Source organism: Antechinus flavipes, chromosome 6 (genome assembly GCF_016432865.1).
Source record: "Antechinus flavipes isolate AdamAnt ecotype Samford, QLD, Australia chromosome 6, AdamAnt_v2, whole genome shotgun sequence".
Taxonomy (NCBI): Eukaryota; Metazoa; Chordata; class Mammalia; order Dasyuromorphia; family Dasyuridae; genus Antechinus; species Antechinus flavipes.
Genome location: NC_067403.1, coordinates 7,559,045 through 7,576,486, shown reverse-complemented (window position 1 = coordinate 7,576,486; position 17,442 = coordinate 7,559,045). Strand labels below are relative to the sequence as shown.

Here is a 17,442-nt window from a genome sequence, read left to right as displayed (position 1 = left end):
ACATACACACAGAGAAGGGTGTTGGATACATCTATGCACAGAGAAGGGTGTTAGATAGATCTGTACACAGAGAAGGGTGTTAGATCTATGCACAGAGAAGGGTGTTGGATAGATCTAAGCAAAGAGATGGGTATTAGACAGATCTATGCACAGAGAAGGCTGTTAGATAGATCTGTGCACAGAGAAGGGTGTTAGGTAGCTCTATGTACAGAGAAGGGTGTTAGATAGATCTATGTACAGAGAAGGGTGTTGGGTAGATCTATGCACAGAGAAGGGTGTTGGATAGATCTATGCACATAGAAGGGTGTTAGATCTGTGCACAGAGAAGGGTGTTAGATAGATCTGTGCACAGAGAAGGCTGTTATATCTATGCCCAGAGAAGGGTGTTAGATAGAGCTAGGTACAGAGAAAGGTGTTAAATAGATCTAAGCAAAGAGATGGGTATTAGACAGATCTATGCACAGAGAAGGCTGTTAGATAGATCTATGTACAGGAAGGGTGTTAGATAGATCTATGTACAGAGAAGGGTGCTAGATCTATGCACAGAGAATGGTGTTAGATAGATCTATGCACAGGAAGGGTGTTAGATAGATCTCTGCACAGAGAAGGGTGTTAGATCTATGCACAGAGAAGGGAGTTAGATAGATCTATGCACAGAGAAGGCTGTTAGATCTATGCACAGAGAAGGGTGTTAGATCCATACACAGAGAAGGATGTTAGATAGATCAATGCACAGAGAAGGCTGTTAGATAGATCTGTGCACAGAGAAGGCTGTTAGATCTGTGCACAGAGAAAGGAGTTAGATAGATCTATGTATGGAGAAGGGTGTTAGATCTGTGCACAGAGAAGGGTGTTGGATAGATCTATGCACGAAGAAGGGTGTTAGGTAAATCTATGTACGGAGAAGGGTATTAGATCTATGCACAGAGAAGGGTGTTAGATCTATATACAGAGAAGGGTGTTAGGTAGGTCTGTTCACAGAGAAGGCTGTTAGATCTATGTTCAGAGAAGGGAGTTAGGTAGATCTATGTACGGAGAAGGGTGTTTGATAGATCTGTGCACAGAGAAGGGTGTTTGATAGATCTGTGCACAGAGAAGGGTGTTGGATAGATCTGTGCACAGAGAAGGGTGTTGGATAGATCTGTGCACAGAGAAGGGTGTTAGATCTTTGCACAGAGAAGGGAGTTACGTAGATCTATGTACGGAGAAGGGTGTTAGATCTATGCACAGAGAATGGTGTTAGATCTCTGCACAGGAAGGGTGTTAGATCCATACACAGAGAAGGATGTTAGATAGATCAATGCACAGAGAAGGCTGTTAGATAGATCTGTGCACAGAGAAGGCTGTTAGATCTGTGCACAGAGAAGGGAGTTAGGTAGATCTATACACAGAGAAAGGTGTTAGATCTATGCACAGAGAAGGGAGTTAGGTAGATCTATGTATGGAGAAGGGTGTTAGATCTGTGCACAGAGAAGGGTGTTGGATAGATCTATGCACGAAGAAGGGTGTTAGGTAAATCTATGTACGGAGAAGGGTATTAGATCTATGCACAGAGAAGGGTGTTAGATCTATATACAGAGAAGGGTGTTAGGTAGGTCTGTTCACAGAGAAGGCTGTTAGATCTATGTTCAGAGAAGGGAGTTAGGTAGATCTATGTACGGAGAAGGGTGTTTGATAGATCTGTGCACAGAGAAGGGTGTTTGATAGATCTGTGCACAGAGAAGGGTGTTGGATAGATCTGTGCACAGAGAAGGGTGTTGGATAGATCTGTGCACAGAGAAGGGTGTTGGATAGATCTGTGCACAGAGAAGGGTGTTAGATCTTTGCACAGAGAAGGGAGTTACGTAGATCTATGTACGGAGAAGGGTGTTAGATCTATGCACAGAGAATGGTGTTAGATCTCTGCACAGGAAGGGTGTTAGATCCATACACAGAGAAGGATGTTAGATAGATCAATGCACAGAGAAGGCTGTTAGATAGATCTGTGCACAGAGAAGGCTGTTAGATCTGTGCACAGAGAAGGGAGTTAGGTAGATCTATACACAGAGAAAGGTGTTAGATCTATGCACAGAGAAGGGAGTTAGGTAGATCTATGTATGGAGAAGGGTGTTAGATCTGTGCACAGAGAAGGGTGTTGGATAGATCTATGCACGGAGAAGGGTGTTAGGTAAATCTATGTCCGGAGAAGGGTATTAGATCTATGCACAGAGAAGGGTGTTAGATCTATATACAGAGAAGGTTGTTAGGTAGGTCTGTTCACAGAGAAGGCTGTTAGATCTATGTTCAGAGAAGGGAGTTAGGTAGATCTATGTACGGAGAAGGGTGTTTATAGATCTAGGTACAGAGAAAGGTGTTAAATAGATCTAAGCAAAGAGATGGGTATTAGACAGATCTATGCACAGAGAAGGCTGTTAGATAGATCTATGTACAGGAAGGGTGTTAGATAGATCTATGCACAGGAAGGGTGTTAGATAGATCTGTGCACAGAGAAGGGTGTTAGATCTTTGCACAGAGAAGGGAGTTACGTAGATCTATGTACGGAGAAGGGTGTTAGATCTATGCACAGAGAATGGTGTTAGATAGATCTCTGCACAGGTAGGGTGTTAGATCCATACACAGAGAAGGATGTTAGATAGATCAATGCACAGAGAAGGCTGTTAGATAGATCTGTGCACAGAGAAGGCTGTTAGATCTGTGCACAGAGAAGGGAGTTAGGTAGATCTATGTATGGAGAAGGGTGTTAGATCTGTGCACAGAGAAGGGTGTTGGATAGATCTATGCACGGAGAAGGGTGTTAGGTAAATCTATGTCCGGAGAAGGGTATTAGATCTATGCACAGAGAAGGGTGTTAGATCTATATACAGAGAAGGTTGTTAGGTAGGTCTGTTCACAGAGAAGGCTGTTAGATCTATGTTCAGAGAAGGGAGTTAGGTAGATCTATGTACGGAGAAGGGTGTTTGATAGATCTAGGTACAGAGAAAGGTGTTAAATAGATCTAAGCAAAGAGATGGGTATTAGACAGATCTATGCACAGAGAAGGCTGTTAGATAGATCTATGTACAGGAAGGGTGTTAGATAGATCTATGCACAGAGAAGGGTGTTAGATAGATCTCTGCACAGAGAAGGGTGTTAGATCTATGCACAGAGAAGGGAGTTAGGTAGATCTATGTACGGAGAAGGGTGTTAGATAGATCTAAGCAAAGAGATGGGTATTAGACAGATCTATGCACAGAGAAGGCTGTTAGATCTGTGCACAGAGAAGGGTGTTAGATAGATCTATGTACAGAGAAGGGTGTTGGGTAGATCTATGCACAGAGAAGGGTGTTGGATAGATCTATGCACATAGAAGGGTGTTAGATCTGTGCACAGAGAAGGGTGTTAGATAGATCTGTGCACAGAGAAGGCTGTTATATCTATGCACAGAGAAGGGTGTTAGATAGATCTAGGTACAGAGAAAGGTTGTTAGAGTTCAAATGTTGGAGTTTGTTCTTCTCAGGGCACAGCCGGTTTAGAGGCTTAGAGCCCTTCGGATGTCTCCAAATCCAAAGGTTCTGTCCTTCAGCCTCTGCCTCTGCTTTCTTCTGCCTCCAACAGAGATGGAAGGTCTCTCTTATCTCCCTCTGGGGAGCCCAGCCGCCAACTTGCCGCGGAGAGAGGGCTTCTGGCGTAGCTCCACTGAAATCTGTCAAAAGTGTTCTCTGCAGCTGAGTCGTTTCTCTCGAGTCTAGCGCGATCAGCCAGCCAAGAGGAAAAAATGTATTCTGGAATGGCTGTCTCGCCTTATATGTGAACCTTCTGAGAGAATGGGATTATGGGTTTTCTCCCATAGTGCTCTCTGGCCCAAAGAGCTTTAAGGTGTGGTGTAGAAAGTGTACTTTTTGAAGCTAGCATACTTGTGGAGTCCAATGAGTAAAGGTGGGAACACAAGCCTTGTCTTGATTAGTTCTACTTAGTACCTTGTTTTCAGGTTCTGGCCAAAACAACTTCTTGTAAGATTAGATCAACTCTAATTACTTAGCAGTTAGTAAGGATTCCAACAAAAGGTGTTAAATAGATCTAAGCAAAGAGATGGGTATTAGACAGATCTATGCACAGAGAAGGCTGTTAGATAGATCTATGTACAGGAAGGGTGTTAGATAGATCTTTGCACAGAGAAGGGAGTTACGTAGATCTATGTACGGAGAAGGGTGTTAGATCTATGCACAGAGAATGGTGTTAGATAGATCTATGCACAGGAAGGGTGTTAGATAGATCTATGCACAGGAAGGGTGTTAGATCTATGCACAGAGAAGGGAGTTAGGTAGATCTATGTACGGAGAAGGGTGTTAGATAGATCTATGCACAGAGAAGGGTGTTAGATCTATGCACAGAGAAGGATGTTAGATAGATCTATGCACAGAGAAGGCTTTTAGATCTATGCACAGAGAAGGGTGTTAGATCCATACACAGAGAAGGATGTTAGATAGATCAATGCACAGAGAAGGCTGTTAGATAGATCTGTGCACAGAGAAGGCTGTTAGATCTGTGCACAGAGAAGGGAGTTAGGTAGATCTATACACAGAGAAGGGTGTTAGATCTATACACAGAGAAGGGAGTTAGGTAGATCTATGTATGGAGAAGGGTGTTAGATCTGTGCACAGAGAAGGGTGTTGGATAGATCTATGCACGGAGAAGGGTGTTAGGTAAATCTATGTACAAAGAAGGGTATTAGATCTATGCACAGAGAAGGGTGTTAGGTAGGTCTGTTCACAGAGAAGGCTGTTAGATCTATGTTCAGAGAAGGGAGTTAGGTAGATCTATGTATGGAGAAGGGTGTTTGATAGATCTGTGCACAGAGAAGGGTGTTTGATAGATCTGTACACAGAGAAGGGTGTTGGATAGATCTGTGCACAGAGAAGGGTGTTGGATAGATCTGTGCACAGAGAAGGGTGTTGGATAGATCTGTGCACAGAGAAGGGTGTTGGATAGATCTATGTACAGAGAAAGGTGTTAGATCTATGCACAGAGAATGGTGTTAGATAGATCTATGCACAGAGAATGGTGTTAGATAGATATATGCACAGAGAAGGCTGTTAGATCTATGCACAGAGAAGGGTGTTAGATCCATACACAGAGAAGGATGTTAGATAGATCAATGCACAGAGAAGGCTGTTAGATAGATCTGTGCACAGAGAAGGCTGTTAGATCTGTGCACAGAGAAAGGAGTTAGATAGATCTATACACAGAGAAGGGTGTTAGATCTATGCACAGAGAAGGGAGTTAGGTAGATCTATGTATGGAGAAGGGTGTTAGATCTGTGCACAGAGAAGGGTGTTGGATAGATCTATGCACGAAGAAGGGTGTTAGGTAAATCTATGTACGGAGAAGGGTATTAGATCTATGCACAGAGAAGGGTGTTAGATCTATATACAGAGAAGGGTGTTAGGTAGGTCTGTTCACAGAGAAGGCTGTTAGATCTATGTTCAGAGAAGGGAGTTAGGTAGATCTATGCACGGAGAAGGGTGTTTGATAGATCTGTGCACAGAGAAGGGTGTTGGATAGATCTGTGCACAGAGAAGGGTGTTGGATAGATCTGTGCACAGAGAAGGGTGTTGGATAGATCTGTGCACAGAGAAGGGTGTTGGATAGATCTGTGCACAGAGAAGGGTGTTGGATAGATCTGTGCACAGAGAAGGGTGTTGGATAGATCTGTGCACAGAGAAGGGTGTTGGATAGATCTGTGCACAGAGAAGGGTGTTGGATAGATCTGTGCACAGAGAAGGGTGTTGGATAGATCTGTGCACAGAGAAGGGTGTTGGATAGATCTGTGCACAGAGAAGGGAGTTAGGTAGATCTATGTACGGAGAAGGGTGTTAGGTAGATCTATGTACGGAGAAGGGTGTTAGGTAGATCTATGTACGGAGAAGGGTGTTAGATAGATCTATGCACGGAGAATGGTGTTAGGTAGATCTATGTATGGAGAAGGGTGTTAGATCCATACACAGAGAAGGCTGTTAGATAGATCTGTGCACAGAGAAGGGTATTAGATAGATCGAAGCACAGAGAATGGTGTTAGATCTATGCACAGAGAAGGGTGTTAAGTAGATCTATGCACAGGAAGGGTGTTAAGTAGATCTATGCACAGAGAAGGGTGTTAAGTAGATCTATGCACAGAGAAGGGTAATAGATAGATCTGTGCACAGAGAAGGCTGTTAGATAGATCTATTCACAGAGAAGGGTGTTAGATCTATTCACAGAGAAGGGTGTTAGACAGATATATGCAGAAGAAGGGTGTTAGATAGATCTATTCACAGAGAAGGGTGTTAGACAGATCTATGCACAGGAAGGGTGTTAAGTAGATCTATGCACAGAGAAGGGTAATAGATAGATCTATTCACAGAGAAGGGTGTTAGATCTATGCATAGAGAAGGCTGTTAGATAGATCTGTGCACAGAGAATGGTGTTAGATAGATCTGTGCACAGAGAATGGTGTTAGATAGATCTGTGCACAGAGAAGGGTGTTAGATAGATCTATGCACAGAGAAGGGTGTTAGATCTATGCACAGAGAAGGGTGTTAGATCCATACACAGAGAAGGATGTTAGATAGATCAATGCACAGAGAAGGGAGTTCGGTAGATCTATGTACGGAGAAGGGTGTTAGATCTATGCACAGAGAAAGGTGTTAGATAGATCTGTGCACAGAGAAGGGTGTTAGGTAGATGTATGCACAGAGAAGGGTGTTAGATCTATGTATAGAGAAGTGTAATGGGCTGAGGCTTGAGTTGATGCACTGAGGTCCCAAGCACATGAGGCTAAATAGTAATTGGACCATACTCTATTAATAGATAAGCTTCTCCACTCCCCTGCCTCCACCCACCAAAATCGTCATTTCCTATACAACACATCAGGACTTGCACAAAGAGTGGGTGGGGGGAGAAGGGGGAGAAGGGTGTTAGATAGATCTATGCACAGAGAAGGCTGTTAGATCTATGTTCAGAGAAGGGAGTTAGGTAGATCTATGTATGGAGAAGGGTGTTTGATAGATCTGTGCACAGAGAAGGGTGTTTGATAGATCTGTACACAGAGAAGGGTGTTGGATAGATCTGTGCACAGAGAAGGGTGTTAGATCTATGCACAGAGAAGGATGTTAGATAGATCTATGCACAGAGAAGGCTGTTAGATCTATGCACAGAGAAGGGTGTTAGATCCATACACAGAGAAGGATGTTAGATAGATCAATGCACAGAGAAGGCTGTTAGATAGATCTGTGCACAGAGAAGGCTGTTAGATTTGTGCACAGAGAAGGGAGTTAGGTAGATCTATACACAGAGAAGGGTGTTAGATCTATACACAGAGAAGGGAGTTAGGTAGATCTATGTATGGAGAAGGGTGTTAGATCTGTGCACAGAGAAAGGTGTTGGATAGATCTATGCACGGAGAAGGGTGTTAGGTAAATCTATGTACGGAGAAGGGTATTAGATCTATGCACAGAGAAGGGTGTTAGGTAGGTCTGTTCACAGAGAAGGCTGTTAGATCTATGTTCAGAGAAGGGAGTTAGGTAGATCTATGTATGGAGAAGGGTGTTTGATAGATCTGTGCACAGAGAAGGGTGTTGGATAGATCTGTGCACAGAGAAGGGTGTTGGATAGATCTGTGCACAGAGAAGGGTGTTGGATAGATCTGTGCACAGAGAAGGGAGTTAGGTAGATCTATGTACGGAGAAGGGTGTTAGGTAGATCTATGTACGGAGAAGGGTGTTAGGTAGATCTATGTACGGAGAAGGGTGTTAGATAGATCTATGCACGGAGAATGGTGTTAGGTAGATCTATGTATGGAGAAGGGTGTTAGATCCATACACAGAGAAGGCTGTTAGATAGATCTGTGCACAGAGAAGGGTATTAGATAGATCGAAGCACAGAGAATGGTGTTAGATCTATGCACAGAGAAGGGTGTTAAGTAGATCTATGCACAGGAAGGGTGTTAAGTAGATCTATGCACAGAGAAGGGTGTTAAGTAGATCTATGCACAGAGAAGGGTAATAGATAGATCTGTGCACAGAGAAGGCTGTTAGATAGATCTATTCACAGAGAAGGGTGTTAGATCTATTCACAGAGAAGGGTGTTAGACAGATATATGCAGAAGAAGGGTGTTAGATAGATCTATTCACAGAGAAGGGTGTTAGACAGATCTATGCACAGGAAGGGTGTTAAGTAGATCTATGCACAGAGAAGGGTAATAGATAGATCTATTCACAGAGAAGGGTGTTAGATCTATGCATAGAGAAGGCTGTTAGATAGATCTGTGCACAGAGAATGGTGTTAGATAGATCTGTGCACAGAGAATGGTGTTAGATAGATCTGTGCACAGAGAAGGGTGTTAGATAGATCTATGCACAGAGAAGGGTGTTAGATCTATGCACAGAGAAGGGTGTTAGATCCATACACAGAGAAGGATGTTAGATAGATCAATGCACAGAGAAGGGAGTTCGGTAGATCTATGTACGGAGAAGGGTGTTAGATCTATGCACAGAGAAAGGTGTTAGATAGATCTGTGCACAGAGAAGGGTGTTAGGTAGATGTATGCACAGAGAAGGGTGTTAGATCTATGTATAGAGAAGTGTAATGGGCTGAGGCTTGAGTTGATGCACTGAGGTCCCAAGCACATGAGGCTAAATAGTAATTGGACCATACTCTATTAATAGATAAGCTTCTCCACTCCCCTGCCTCCACCCACCAAAATCGTCATTTCCTATACAACACATCAGGACTTGCACAAAGAGTGGGTGGGGGGAGAAGGGTGTTAGATAGATCTATGCACAGAGAAGGCTGTTAGATCTATGTTCAGAGAAGGGAGTTAGGTAGATCTATGTATGGAGAAGGGTGTTTGATAGATCTGTGCACAGAGAAGGGTGTTTGATAGATCTGTACACAGAGAAGGGTGTTGGATAGATCTGTGCACAGAGAAGGGTGTTAGATCTATGCACAGAGAAGGATGTTAGATAGATCTATGCACAGAGAAGGCTGTTAGATCTATGCACAGAGAAGGGTGTTAGATCCATACACAGAGAAGGATGTTAGATAGATCAATGCACAGAGAAGGCTGTTAGATAGATCTGTGCACAGAGAAGGCTGTTAGATTTGTGCACAGAGAAGGGAGTTAGGTAGATCTATACACAGAGAAGGGTGTTAGATCTATGCACAGAGAAGGGAGTTAGGTAGATCTATGTATGGAGAAGGGTGTTAGATCTATGTACAGAGAAAGGTGTTGGATAGATCTATGCACGGAGAAGGGTGTTAGGTAAATCTATGTACGGAGAAGGGTATTAGATCTATGCACAGAGAAGGGTGTTAGGTAGATCTGTGCACAGAGAAGGTGTTAGATCTATGTTCAGAGAAGGGAGTTAGGTAGATCTATGTATGGAGAAGGTGTTTGATAGATCTGTGCACAGAGAAGGGTGTTGGATAGATCTGTACACAGAGAAGGGTGTTGGATAGATCTGTGCACAGAGAAGGGTGTTGGATAGATCTGTGCACAGAGAAGGGTGTTGGATAGATCTGTGCACAGAGAAGGGTGTTGGATAGATCTGTGCACAGAGAAGGGTGTTGGATAGATCTGTGCACAGAGAAGGGTGTTGGATAGATCTATGTACAGAGAAAGGTGTTAGATCTATGCACAGAGAATGGTGTTAGATAGATCTATGCACAGAGAATGGTGTTAGATAGATATATGCACAGAGAAGGCTGTTAGATCTATGCACAGAGAAGGGTGTTAGATCCATACACAGAGAAGGATGTTAGATAGATCAATGCACAGAGAAGGCTGTTACATAGATCTGTGCACAGAGAAGGCTGTTAGATCTATGCACAGAGAAGGGAGTTAGATAGATCTATGCACAGGAAGGGTGTTAAGTAGATCTATGCACAGAGAAGGGAGTTAGGTAGATCTATGTATGGAGAAGGGTGTTAGATCTATGCACAGAGAAGGGTGTTAGAATGATCTATGCACAGAGAAGGGTGTTAGGTAGATCTATGCACAGAGAAGGGTGTTAGATCTATGCACAGAGAAGGGTGTTAGATCTATACACAGAGAAGGGTGTTAGGTAGGTCTGTTCACAGAGAAGGCTGTTAGATCTATGTTCAGAGAAGGGAGTTAGGTAGATCTGTGCACGGAGAAGGGTGTTTGATAGATCTGTGCACAGAGAAGGGTGTTGGATAGATCTGTGCACAGAGAAGGGTGTTGGATAGATCTGTGCACAGAGAAGGGTGTTGGATAGATCTGTGCACAGAGAAGGGTGTTGGATAGATCTGTGCACAGAGAAGGGTGTTGGATAGATCTGTGCACAGAGAAGGGTGTTGGATAGATCTGTGCACAGAGAAGGGTGTTGGATAGATCTGTGTACAGAGAAGGGTGTTGGATAGATCTGTGCACAGAGAAGGGTGTTAAGTAGATCTATGCACAGAGAAGGGTAAAAGATAGATCTGTGTACAGAGAAGGCTGTTAGATAGATCTATTCACAGAGAAGGGTGTTAGATAGATCTATTCACAGAGAAGGGTGTTATATCTATTCACAGAGAAGGGTGTTAGACAGATATATGCAGAGGAAGGGTGTTAGATAGATCTATTCACAGAGAAGGGTGTTAGATAGATCTATGTATGGAGAAGGGTGTTAGATCCATACACAGAGAAGGCTGTTAGATAGATCTGTGCACAGAGAAGGGTATTAGATAGATCGAAGCACAGAGAATGGTGTTAGATCTATGCACAGAGAAGGGTGTTAAGTAGATCTATGCACAGGAAGGGTGTTAAGTAGATCTATGCACAGAGAAGGGTGTTAAGTAGATCTATGCACAGAGAAGGGTAATAGATAGATCTGTGCACAGAGAAGGCTGTTAGATAGATCTATTCACAGAGAAGGGTGTTAGATCTATTCACAGAGAAGGGTGTTAGACAGATATATGCAGAAGAAGGGTGTTAGATAGATCTATTCACAGAGAAGGGTGTTAGACAGATCTATGCACAGGAAGGGTGTTAAGTAGATCTATGCACAGAGAAGGGTAATAGATAGATCTATTCACAGAGAAGGGTGTTAGATCTATGCACAGAGAAGGGTGTTAGATCTATGCACAGAGAAGGGTGTTAGATCTATTCACAGAGAAGGGTGTTAGATCTATGCATAGAGAAGGCTGTTAGATAGATCTGTGCACAGAGAATGGTGTTAGATAGATCTGTGCACAGAGAAGGGTGTTAGATAGATCTGTGCACAGAGAAGGGTGTTAGATCTATGCACAGAGAAGGGTGTTAGATCCATACACAGAGAAGGATGTTAGATAGATCAATGCACGGAGAAGGGAGTTCGGTAGATCTATGTACGGAGAAGGGTGTTAGATCTATGCACAGAGAAAGGTGTTAGATAGATCTGTGCACAGAGAAGGGTGTTAGGTAGATGTATGCACAGAGAAGGGTGTTAGATCTATGTATAGAGAAGGGTGTTAGATAGATCTATGCACAGAGAAGGCTGTTAGATCTATGCACAGAGAAGGGTGTTAGATAGATCTATGCACAGAGAAGGCTGTTAGACAGATCTATGCATAGAGACGGGTGTTAGATAGATCTAGGTACAGAGACCGGTGTTAGATAGATCTAGGTACAGAGATGGGTGTTAAGTAGATCTATGCACAGAGAAGGGTGTTAGATCTATGCACAGAGAAGGGTGTTAGATAGATCTATGCACAGGAAGGCTGTTAGGTCTGTGCACAGAGAAGGGTGTTAGATAGATCTGTGCACAGAGAAGGGTGTTTGATAAGTCTATATACAGAGAAGGGTGTTTGATAGATCTATGCACAGAGAAGGGTAATAGATAGATCTATTCATAGAGAAGGGTGTTAGATCTATTCACAGAGAAGGGTGTTAGATAGATCTATGCACAGGAAGGCTGTTAGATCTGTGCACAGAGAAGGGAGTTAGGTAGATCTATGTACGGAGAAGGGTGTTTGATAGATCTGTGCACAGAGAAGGGTGTTTGATAGATTTATATACAGAGAAGGGTGCTTTAGATATGTGCATAGATCAGGGTGTCCGCATCATCTGTGGGAACTCTTTTTTGATCCTAAGTGCTAGCCCTTCCTCCAACCCTCCTTTCAATGTGTTTGTCCCGAGTTGGGGGACTGTATTTGAGCTTGTTGTCTCCCCCATTAGTGTGTCAGATTCTTGCCTTTGGGGATTGTTTCCTGCCTTGTAGTTGTGTCCCCAGCCTCCAGGATGGCCTCATGGCACCTGGAAGCCGCTTGTCCCTTGACTGAATCGATTATGATGAAATAGCCCTTCAGGAATCTCAGTGTGTAATGAGGTACAAGAAGTTTAACATTTTTTGGCCCAGAGTTTCAAGGACACAGAAAAGGCTGAACAATAAAGTTTCCAGCACTCAGTGATCCAGAAGGTAAATCTCCCACATAGTCAATCTCCCTCTCTCAATCTCTCTCTCTCTGTCTCTCAATCTCTCTCCCAGTCTCCCCCCCATTTATTCCTTATTCTCCCCCTTCTCTCTCTAAATCTCTTTCTCTCTCCCTAAATCTCTCTCAATCTCCTAATCTATCTCTCTCTCAATCTCCCCCCATCTTTCCCTTATCCTCCCCCATCTTTCTCTCTCAATCGCTGTCTGTCAATCTCTCTCCTACTCTCCCCCTATCTGTCCCCCCCCCTCAATTTCTATGTCTCAATCTCTTTCCCAATCTCCTCCTATCCTCCCCCATCTCTCTCTCTCTCTCTCTCTCCCTCAATCTCTCTCTCAATATTCCACTCTATCTCTCTAAATCTCTCTCAATTGCTGTCTCTCAATCTCTATCCCAATCTCCCCCCATCTCTCTCTCTCTCTCTCAATTTCTGTGTCTCAATCTCCCCCCATCTGTCCCCTATCCTCCCCCATCTCTGTCTCTCAATCTCTCTCCCAATCTCCTCCCCCATCTCTCTTTCTGTGTCCCTTAATCTCTCTTTCTCTAAATCTCTCTCTCTGTCTCCCCATATCTTCCCCCATCTCTCTCAATCTGTCTCTCAATCTCTCTCCCAATCTCCCCCCATCTGTCCCCTATCCTCCCCTATCTCTCTCTCTCCCCCTCAATCTCTCTCTCAATATTCCACTCTATCTCTCTAAATCTCTCTCAATTGCTGTCTCTCAATCTCTATCCCAATCTCCCCCCCCCATCTCTCTTTCTCTCTCAATTTCTGTGTCTCAATCTCTTTCCCAATCTCCCCTCGATCTGTCCCCTATCTTCCCCTCTCTCTCTCCTTCTGTCCCCCAATCAATCTATCTCTCTCACCCCCATCTTTCTCTCAATATTCCACTCTATCTCTCTAAATCTCTCTCTCTCAATCTCTATCCCAATCTCCCCCCCCATCTCTCTCTCTCTCTCAATTTCTGTGTCTCAATCTCTCTCCAATCTCCCAATCTCTCTCTCTCTCTTACCCCCTCAATCTCTCTCTCAATATTCCACTCTATCTCTCTAAATCTCTCTCTCAATCGCTGTCTCTCTCCTCCCCCCACTCTCTCTCTCTCTCCCTCCCTCTCTCCCCCTCAATATTCCACTCTATTTCTCTAAATCTCTCTCTCTCTCAATCTCTATCCCAAACTCCCCTCCCATCTCTCTCTCTCTCAATCTCCTCCCCCATCTGTCCCCTAGCCTCCCCCATCTCTCTCTCTCTCTTAATCTCTCTCTCAATCTCCCAATCTATCTCTCTAAATCTCTCTCTCTCAATCTCCCCCCATCTTTCCTCTATCCTCCCCCATCTCTCTCTCTCACTCTCTCTCCCAATCTCCCCCCATCTGTCCCCTCTCTCCCCCTCAATCTCTATCTCTCTCTCAGTATTCCACTCTATCTCTCTAAAGCTGTCTCTCAATCTCTATCTCAATCTTCTCCCCCCCCAATCTATCTCTGTATGTCTTTGTATGTGAGTGGTGGGAGGTGGGTGGTGGTAGGAGGTGGAGGGTGGAGGGTGGTGGTGGGAGGTGGAGGGTGGTGGTGGGAGGTGGAGGGTGGTGGTGGGAGGTGGAGGGTGGTGGTGGGAGGTGGAGGGTGGTGGTGGGAGGTGGAGGGTGGTGGTGGGAGGTGGAGGGTGGTGGTGGAGGGTGGAGGGTGGTGGTGGGAGGTGGAGGGTGGTGGTGGGAGGTGGAGGGTGGTGGTGGGAGGTGGAGGGTGGTGGTGGGAGGTGGAGGGTGGTGGTGGGAGGTGGAGGGGGTGGTGGTGGGAGGTGGAGGGTGGTGGTGGGAGGTGGAGGGTGGTGGTGGGAGGTGGAGGGTGGTGGTGGGAGGTGGAGGGTGGTGGTGGGAGGTGGAGGGTGGTGGTGGGAGGTGGAGGGTGGTGGTGGGAGGTGGAGGGTGGTGTGGGAGGTGGAGGGTGGTGGTGGGAGGTGGAGGGTGGAGGGTGGTGGTGGGAGGGGGTGGAGGGTGGTGGTGGAGGGGGGGGGGGGGGGGGTGGGAGGTGGAGGTGGGGGGGTGGAGGTGGAGGTGGGGGTGGAGGTGGAGGGGGTGGTGGGAGGTGGAGGTGGAGGGTGGTGGTGGGAGGTGGAGGGTGGAGGGTGGTGGTGGGAGGTGGAGGGTGGTGGTGGGAGGTGGAGGGTGGTGGTGGGAGGTGGAGGGTGGTGGTGGGAGGTGGGGGGAGGTGGGGGGTGGTGGTGGTGGTGGTGGGAGGTGGGGGGTGGTGGTGGGAGGTGGGGGGTGGAGGGTGGTGGTGGTGGGAGGTGGTGGTGGTGGTGGTGGGAGGTGGTGGGAGGTGGAGGGTGGAGGGTGGTGGTGGGAGGTGGAGGGAGGTGGGGGGGGGTGGAGGGGGGGGTGGAGAATTAAGGACTATAGTTATAAACATATAGGTATATATAAGCTCTTATATCTTCTTCCCTTTCTCCCCTCCTTCTACCTCCCACCTCTTCCCTCCACCCCCCCACCTCCCTCCACCACCCCCACCTCCTCCACCACCCCCACCTCCCTCCACCACCCCCACCTCCCTCCACCACCCCCACCTCCCTCCACCACCCCCACCTCCCTCTACCTCCCTCCAACTCCCTCCACCCCCCTCCACCTCCCACCACTCACACACAAAGACACACACTCTCTCATTCTCACACTCATCCATTCACTCACATACAAAGACATACACACTCTCATTCTCACACTCATCCATTCACTCTCTCATTCTCACACTCATCCATTCACTCACATACAAAGACACACTCTCATTCACACTCATCCATTCACTCACACATTCTCACACTCATCCATTCACTCACATACAAAGACACACTCATTCACACTTATCCATTCACTCACACATTCTCACACTCATCCATTCACTCACATACAAAGACACACTCATTCACACTCATCCATTCTCACACTCATCCATTCACTCATATACAAAGACAAACTCTCTCGTTCACACACTCATCCATTCACTCACATACAAAGACATATACTCTCATTCTCACACTCATCCATTCACTCTCTCATTCTCACACTCATCCATTCACTCACATACAAAGACATACACTCTCTCATCCTCACACTCATCCATTCATTCACATACAAAGACACACTCTCTCATTCAAACTCATCCATTCACTCTCTCATTCTCACACTCATCCATTCACTCACATACAAAGACATACACTCTCTCATCCATTCACTCACATACAAAGACATACACTCTCTCATCCACACACACATTCTCACACTCATCCATTCATTCACATACAAAGACACACTCTCTCATTCACACTCATCCATTCACTCTCTCGTTCACACACTCATCCATTCACTCACATACAAAGACATACACTCTCTCATCCATTCACTCACATACAAAGACATACACTCTCTCATCCACACACACATTCTCACACTCATCCATTCATTCACATACAAAGACACACTCTCTCATTCACACTCATCCATTCACTCTCTCGTTCACACACTCATCCATTCACTCACATACAAAGACATACACTCTCTCATCCACACACTCATCCATTCACTCACATACAAAGACATACACTCTCTCATCCACACACACATTCTCACTCTCATCCATACACACACACATTCTCACTCTCATCCATTCTCTCATATACAAAGACACACACTCTCATCCACACACACACAAAGACACACACACATACATTCTCACTCTCATCCATACACACACACATTCTCACACTCATCCATTCATTCACATACAAAGACACACTCTCTCATTCACACTCATCCATTCACTCTCTCGTTCACACACTCATCCATTCACTCACATACAAAGACATACACTCTCTCATCCATTCACTCACATACAAAGACATACACTCTCTCATCCACACACACATTCTCACACTCATCCATTCATTCACATACAAAGACACACTCTCTCATTCACACTCATCCATTCACTCTCTCGTTCACACACTCATCCATTCACTCACATACAAAGACATACACTCTCTCATCCATTCACTCACATACAAAGACATACACTCTCTCATCCACACACACATTCTCACACTCATCCATTCATTCACATACAAAGACACACTCTCTCATTCACACTCATCCATTCACTCTCTCGTTCACACACTCATCCATTCACTCACATACAAAGACATACACTCTCTCATCCACACACACATTCTCACACTCATCCATTCACTCACATACAAAGACATACACTCTCTCATCCACACACACACATTCTCACTCTCATCCATACACACACACATTCTCACTCTCATCCATTCTCTCATATACAAAGACACACACTCTCATCCACACACACACAAAGACACACACACATACATTCTCACTCTCATCCATTCTCATTCTCATCCATTCACTCATTTACAAAGACACACACTCTCATCCACACACACACATACATTCTCACTCTCATCCATTCATTTACACACAAAGACATACACTCTCTCATCCACTCACACACATTCTCACTCTCATCCATTCACTCACATACAAAGACACACATACTCTCATTCACTCACTCACACACACACACTCATCCACTTACACACACACCCTGATAACAGGACGTACCTGCTGTTTCCAAAGGGCTGGCTGATTGACCCATTGAGCATCACATGGACCACCCCACAGGCTGCTTCTGCAAACTGAAAACATGGCCCCAGTCTTGAATGTGAGGGTGTTCAGGTTGTCCAGGAGCTCACCCAGAACGAGCTGGGTGCTCTGAACTGAGATCAGAGGACAGGAGGGGAACCCCAACGCTGCTTGGAGTGGGGGACTGAAGGCAGGAATAGCTGTATTGTATTTCAGGATGTCTGGGGCTGCTGTAGGGACCACAGAGGGGAATAGGATGGAGACCAGCAGCCTGAGTTTGGAGGTGAAAACACGGCCCTGGGAGTATTTAACCAGTTGGTCCCTGCAAGCACCCACTGACTTCAAAACAGGAGATGGGACCGGG

General features: G+C 45.3%; 1 protein-coding gene and 1 long non-coding RNA gene across 2 annotated transcripts in view; one reads left to right on the top strand and one right to left on the bottom strand.

The window, feature by feature from the left end:
* CD38 (CD38 molecule) overlaps positions 1-17,442 on the bottom strand; it is a 98,474-nt gene that overhangs the window by 16,457 nt on the left and 64,575 nt on the right. The window contains exon 5 of the mRNA XM_051967248.1: positions 17,058-17,131. Coding sequence (XP_051823208.1) covers positions 17,058-17,131 — 74 coding nt within the window. The remainder of the gene's footprint in view (positions 1-17,057; positions 17,132-17,442) is intronic.
* LOC127541918 (uncharacterized) lies at positions 1,260-13,955 on the top strand. Its single transcript, XR_007948508.1, has 12 exons — positions 1,260-1,534; positions 2,053-2,167; positions 2,716-3,458; positions 4,044-4,300; positions 4,600-4,682; positions 5,857-5,885; positions 5,998-6,334; positions 7,713-7,741; positions 7,829-7,993; positions 10,676-11,034; positions 11,384-11,419; positions 11,474-13,955. It is a non-coding gene; the product is annotated as an uncharacterized LOC127541918 (long non-coding RNA).